At 34.7% G+C, this 7368-nt stretch overlaps 1 protein-coding gene across 1 annotated transcript; it reads left to right on the forward strand.

Annotated features, from left to right (window-relative positions):
* Positions 702 to 7132, forward strand: LOC109229895 (cytochrome P450 71A1-like). Its single transcript, XM_019395444.1, has 2 exons — positions 702 to 1771; positions 6330 to 7132. The coding sequence occupies exons 1-2, from the start codon at positions 866 to 868 to the stop codon at positions 6951 to 6953; spliced, it is 1530 nt and encodes a 509-aa protein (XP_019250989.1). The 5' UTR covers positions 702 to 865; the 3' UTR covers positions 6954 to 7132.

Genomic DNA, 7368 nt, shown 5'->3' on the forward strand with positions numbered 1-7368 from the left:
AGTCAGGTGTCATGCGGAAGCTAGCAAAGCAAACCTTGAGCGACGATAAATCAGACAACAAAAGAGAAATATACCAAAAGAGACACAAACATATAACGTGGTTCGTTCAACTGACTTACATCCATGACGGAGATGAGCATCCACAATGTAACCATATGGGATTTGAGAGTCGTGTTTAGGGGGAGAACTTTACGGGTTAAGTGTTAGTGTATCACTTGTGTTTGCCTCTTCGTGAGGTTGTTCTCTCGATTTTTGTACTCTCTTTTTATATAGTGGATTGCTCATCTCCGTCGTGGATGTAGGTCAGTTGACCGAACCACGTTATATGTTTGTCTCTTTTGGTATATTTCTCTTTTGTTGTTTGATTTATCGTCGCTCAAGGTTTGCTTTGCTAACTTCCGTATCACACCTGACTTTTTCGGTCCTAACCTTAGTTCTCCGTGAGATCGATACCGAACTTTTAGATCGGATTATATTTACAGGAACCACTTATTCTTTTTAGGACTCTTTTTAGGACTAAAGTTGAGGGCGATCAAAAAAGGATCCACTTACAGCACCAATGGAGAAGAATCCATGTGGAGGTAATGTTATCACTCTCGTATCTCATCTTGATTTACGCAGCTGCTGCCTGGATGTGGAGTTAGGACAAGACAAAAGTCCAAGTTATAAGCTCGGCTTTACTGCCCAACAACCCCAATATATTTATTATGTACAAAATCCCAAAAGTCTCACATCACTCTCCACGTTAATCTTTAGTATACATCTCACCAAAGTCTTCCTCGTTTCAGAAAACTCCACTTTCAACTAAGCTATTTTTATGAATCAACACCATCACTAAACAACCCAAATAGGAAGAAGAACAAAAATGGAAGATTCAACACTACTGCAAGTTCTTATCATCACACTTTCTTCTATTGCCCTTGCCACCTTTCTCTTTTACAACATCCTCCGTCGTCGTCGACCAACAAGTACACCACCATCTCCACCGGCGCTCCCGTTAATCGGTCACCTCCATCTCCTCACCGACATGCCCCACCTCACCTTTACCCGACTCTCTCAAAAACTCGGCCCGATCATCTACCTTCAACTCGGTCAAGTCCCCACTGTAATCATCTCCTCTCCTCAACTCGCCGAACTCATCCTCAAAACCCACGACCATATCTTCGCCAGCCGCCCACAGCTCATCGCTGCTCAATACCTCTCCTTCGGTTGCTCTGACGTCACCTTTTCCCGTTACGGCCCGTATTGGCGTCAAGCTAGAAAAATCTGCGTCACCGAACTCCTCAGTTCAAAACGAGTTAACTCGTTTCACTACATAAGAGATGAAGAAATAAACCGCATGTTACGAGTTATCTCGACTCACTCTGACTGTGAACTCGACATGAGTTCGATTTTCTTTACTGTTGCGAATGATATTTTGTGCAGGGTAGCATTCGGGAAGAGATTTATGGACGGATTGAAAGAGAAGGAGAAGGATTTGGTGAGTGTGTTGACGGAGACACAGGCACTGTTAGCTGGGTTTTGTGTTGGGGATTTTTTCCCAAATTGGGAATGGATTAACTCGGTGAGTGGGATGAAGAGGAGATTGATGAGAAATTTGAAGGATTTAAGAAGGGTTTGTGAGGAGATTATAGAAGAGCATGCGAAAAGGAGAAATGAATGTTGTGGTGATTTGGGGAAGGAAGATTTTGTTGATGTATTGCTGAGGGTTCAGAAAAGAGATGATCTTGAAGTCCCCATCACTGACGACAACCTTAAAGCTCTTGTTCTGGTACTATTCATTACTCTCTTTTTTCCAATTTATTTTTATCACGACTTTTTAACATATCTTTTAAATATTTTAAATTTGTTATAAATAGAATTTTATTTATGATGAATGTCTATATTTAGAGATATTTTAGGGTTCATTGCTTGGTGGCTAAGTCACTATCTCCCTATAAATAGAGGGTTCTATTCCATTGTAATTCACCCCAAATCAATAAGAATAATTTCTCTCTCTCTCTTTCTCTGCAATATTGTTCTTCTACTTTTATTATTTCATAACACGTTATCAGCACGAGACTCTAACCAATTGAGTAGAAGCTTTGGGATTGAGCATAATGATTGTTAATTATTCCATGAACTTCCTTCACGATTAAATTCTGGATTTAAGGTAAGTATTTTACCGTATTTTTCTCTTTTATTCTATACTTTGATTTTAAATACAAGCAAAGACAACAAAGTTTGATTATAACTCTAATGGAGTTTGTAAAAAATTATAACCACCTGAAGTGGTAAAATAGTTATCCCTTGCCATGATTGTGGGCAAAGAATTGAAAACCCGTCTCATTGAATTTGCTCCATTCTCATTCCCTTAAAAGAATGTGATAGCAATATGTGATAAGTCTGAAAGAAGACAAAATTATTACCATGAAGGTATCAATGGATGTGGACGTGGTAATAGACGAAATTATAATCGTCATCATTGTGATAATGAGAATAATAAGGATTCTCAAAATAATCCTTCACTCTCTGAAAGTAATATTTGTCATCGATTTGACATGAGATTTTATAAAGCACATATAGATGATTATGGTCCATTCATGATGTGAATGTGACAACATCTGATTTATGAATACATATCATTCTTGGAGGAATATGAACGTGCTAGTGGTAGTGAATATACCACGCTCACCTCTAGAAGGAGGTTTGAGAGGAAATAAGAAAATAATGTCATTATTATGGCATAAATGGACATTGGTCACGTACTTATTGTACGCCAAAATATTTTGGCATTGTGATTATTAAAAGACAATGGTAATCCAAGAAACATATCTTGCATATAATTTTGACCATAACCATAATGATATAACTTTCTCTTTAAAAGATATATTCACCATATGGGTGTTGATGAATATGTGGTACTACAAAATTAATTGAGAACTCTGCAAGAGCCAATTATACTATTTTGGAGAAACACAATTAATTACCAATAAGGTATTGTGTTGTAGTAAGTCTCAAAGAAACTTATTCAGTTTCTAAAGTATACACGAAAGCGGTTGATTGTATTGAGACTATAAATAAAGAAAAGATTTAATATCTTTTATTACTACAACTTGTAGCGGGGTAATATGCATGTGAAAAGCTACCCGCTTTATTCTCCAATTTGTACTACATAAACAAAAGAATACCACAATAAAGTGGATGTTTATTGATATAAAAATCCATATCATAATAAACTTGGAGTTTATTGATAATTGCACACGTCATGGTGTAAACCTGAAGTTTATCAATATTGATAATTTATCCAGTTGGCATAATTGGTTTAGCTATGTTAATTCAAGTATGATGTGCAAAAATAAAAGAGAATTCACATGGGTAAATATTAAAGAACTTGAAAGTTCTTTACAAATTTTCTTATGTTACTTGTTCTCATTAATTTATATACCAACTAAAATTGGGTTTGAATCCCATGAATGCTGGAAATATCAAAGGTGAACATGTGCCCATTCACCTGCCATGTATACCACATAAGATGCATCTATGAGATGGTTACATGTGCGATTATTATTAACCCGCAACATGGTGTTTGCGAGGTAACTTGCTCAATAATTTGATTCAGAGCATAATTTCCAGATTTTCTATTCAAGAAGTTCATCTTGATAAGTTGGTTTACATCACAGTACTTGGTTTAGCAAAATGATTTACTAAGTGCCTCCACTTAATAGCTAAATTGTTGCTGATGAGAACAAAGTTATCTATATCAGATTGGTATATGTTATATACGAAAGTATATTACATTCTCCCCTCACAAGTGGTTCAAGGTCAGGAACCAAATAATTTTATCTTATTATTATTATTGATGTGCAGTGTGTATTTTGATTAACACCATAACGCACAAAGATGGGTTCTCAAAGTTGAGGAAACAAGTTAGTTTTTCTAACATGAGGGGGAGACAAGATACAACAGTTGAGAAAAAGTTACATGGAATGAATTATCATTTATACATCTAGATCCTCGAATAAAATAATATGAACTTGAAGTTCATAAAAGGATAATTCATGTGCAATTTATTGCAAAGCATGCCAGACGCATTTGCTGACCCAAAGAAAGTAACTATATTCTCATTGCAAATGCTCCTATTAGAATAAGTCCTAGAAGGACAAAGTCTATAGTACGCTTAAAGCATATAGACAAATCGGTTTCAAATAAACTTCTTGATAAAGAAGATGAGCAAATGATCAAAATGATCATAATAAAGGAGGCAAGTGATCTAGAAAATCACAAGACATAACACTTCATAAAATCTCATGAGAGATTCGGGTACCTGAAAATATGAATGAAGAGATCTCTATGTTATGTCTTTATGAAAATATATTGAAACTGATATAAAATGTTTGTCGACAACATCTATGATAACGCTAAATATATATGAGCATCTTAAGTCTAGAGAAACAATTCAAGTAAAATTGGTTTCATATGAAAGACATGTAGTTTTGGAACTGCAGTTCAAACACTTGAAAGTATAAAGTCAATGATATGTGCAATCAGTTTTCGGTAACTTATATGTCTAGCATGACATGAAAACTTGATATGCATCTAAAGTCTATTATATGGCTTATATGACTTAACTTATATGACAATCCATAGAGGATTTAAGTTGCTTGAAGCATATACAAAATTCTTGATCTTGAAGTACCACTTTCTCAGTGCAATTTGTGCACAAATGTATCTTGCTATAACTATATGCATGACAATATGATAGCAAGAGTTTTCACCTCTATGTGAAGATATTGAACTGACGATTCCAACAAGATCATATGAAGACAATACATCTGTTAGGGATGATGATTTCAAGGTGAAACAAATTCATTCAAGTTAATATGGCTGATCTGTTTATCAAATATCTACCAACTATCTTTTGAAGATGGTGCACAAGATTGGAATGCAAATGCTTAAGAATGTGAATTGATGCTCTCATCAGGGGGAGTTAATACGCGTTGTACTCTTTTTCCCTTACAAGGTTTTGTCCCACTGGATTTTCCTTGCAAGGTTTTTAACGAGGCAACCGAAAGGCGTATTATTAGATATGTGTACTCTTTTTCCTTCTCTAGAACTTTTTTCCCACCCGGTTTTATTTTAGTTAAGGTTTTAACGAGGCACATTATCTGTTGAATAGACATTCAAGGGGGAGTGTTATAAATAGAATTTTATTTATGGTGAATGTCTATATTTAGAGATATTCTAGGGTTCATTGCTTGGTGACTAAGTCACTATCTCCCTATAAATAGATGGTTCTATTCCATTGTAATTCACCCCAAATCAATAAGAATCCTTTCTCTCTCTCTTTCTCTGCAATATTGTTCTTCTACTTTTATTATTTCATAACAAAATTTTAATTATTAGAATGACTTATAGGAGTATTACTTTTTACGTAGTTTATAAATATTCTAATTTTATTTGAAAAAACTTAAGATTTTATGTCTGAACTCGCGATTAAAATTAAGTAGGCGTTTGAACATAAAAATTGTAATTTTTGAAAAAAAGCGTTAAGTTGAGAAATGGTATTTGGAATATATTTGAAATTATGTTTGGACATACATTTCACTTGAAAAAATATTATAGTTTTGTCAGTAAATTTTTTTGAAAAAGTTGTCGAAAACTATTATAGTTTCGTCACTTTTTGGTTTTTGAAAGCTCGTATTCGAAATTTTTTTAAAAACTTGCAAAATTTTATGGGCAAACACAATTTTAAATTATTTTTATGAAAAAGAAATTTTTTAATGGACAAACGGGACTAAAAAGTTTAACTCTGGAAATCTTTGCATCACATAAACTGGGATGGAAGTACTTTTTTTTTTTTTTTTTTTTTTTTTTTTTTTTGAGTTTAACTTTTACACTCAAAGTTTAGGTTAAAATTTGATGCAATAGACTGTCTATAATAATCCTGATTTTGTAACAAGCAATATACAATAAATATTCTACGATTATCGATTAAAATATACTAATAATATAAAAGTTTTTACATTATTAGTGTATTTAAAATAAACTCATATGTGTATAGAAGATCAATTTTATTAAAATTTAGAAAATAAATCGAACTAAAGTAATTCCGTCTTTCAATTAAAACTTGATATTTGGGAAACTTCACATAAAATAGTATAATATGCAATTAGCCTCACATCAAAATAGTGAATAAAACTTTGAATATTGGTTAATAATTGGTGCTCTACCTACTTGCTTTAGTCAATAATTGGTGCTCTCAATATACAAAGACAAGTTATACATCAAATAGCATATTGGAGCGCAAGACTCTTCAGCTACTAACACAGTTATTATTGACTTTATAGGATATGTTCGTTGCTGGAACAGATACAACATCAGCAACACTGGAATGGACAATGACAGAGTTGGCTAGGCATCCAAGTGTTTTGGAAAGGGCACAAGATGAAGTTAGGAAAATTGCAGACAATAGGGGAAAGGTGGAGGAGTCTGATCTTCAACACCTATATTACATGAAAGCAGTAATAAAGGAGACTATGCGACTGCATCCACCGGTCCCTCTTCTAGTACCTCGAGAATCAATGGAGAAATGCACTCTCGATGACTACGAAATACCTGCAAAAACTAGGATCTTAATCAACACCTATGCCATTGGAAGGGATCCAGAGTCGTGGACGAATCCTCTTGAGTACAATCCTGAACGGTTTATGGACAAGGATATCGATTTCAGGGGACAAGATTTCAGGTTTCTACCATTTGGCGGAGGTAGAAGAGGTTGTCCAGGTTACGCCCTTGGACTAGCAACTATAGAGCTCTCATTGGCTCGCTTGTTGTATCACTTTGATTGGAAATTGCCTCCTGGAATAGCAGCTCAAGATGTTGATTTGTCAGAGATTTTTGGACTGGCTACTAGGAAAAGAGTGGCTTTAAAGCTTGTTCCAACCATCAACAGGCTCTACGCATCTGGATGATCTGCAGTTCGCCACTCTCTGATTGGAGTATTAGTTTTCTTTTCTTTACTTTGGAAATTTTAGATAGTCTGGTAATGAATAATTAGGCTCAATTGCGCTTTGCCATACCTGTACGGTTGTTCAAGGGTGACTGTAATTTGTAATACTTGTATCAAGAGTTCCCGCACATAATTCTACTACAGACAAATACAAAGTAGAAAAGTAGAATTCCGCGTAACACCAATGCTCACTAACGACTAACGTGGAGTCTGGAATCAAAGTAATGTAAAAGGCAATGAGAAGAACCAAATAACGTGGAAAAGAAAAAGGAAGAACTAAACTTGGTATGTCTTCCATGCGCTATACCTTCATGGCTAAACGCCCCAAGCTAACAGACGTTTGGTCAAATAGGATATTTGGAGAAATTGATTTTTGG

This window comes from Nicotiana attenuata, chromosome 1 (assembly GCF_001879085.1).
Source record: "Nicotiana attenuata strain UT chromosome 1, NIATTr2, whole genome shotgun sequence".
NCBI classification, from domain to species: Eukaryota; Viridiplantae; Streptophyta; class Magnoliopsida; order Solanales; family Solanaceae; genus Nicotiana; species Nicotiana attenuata.

Coding starts and splice junctions, on each gene's coding strand:
- LOC109229895 (XM_019395444.1), top strand. CDS start 866: ATGGAAGATTCAACACTACTGCAAGTTCTTATCATCACACTTTCTTCT. Junction 1,772..6,329: donor ACCTTAAAGCTCTTGTTCTG/GTACTATTCATT, acceptor TTGACTTTATAG/GATATGTTCGTTGCTGGAAC.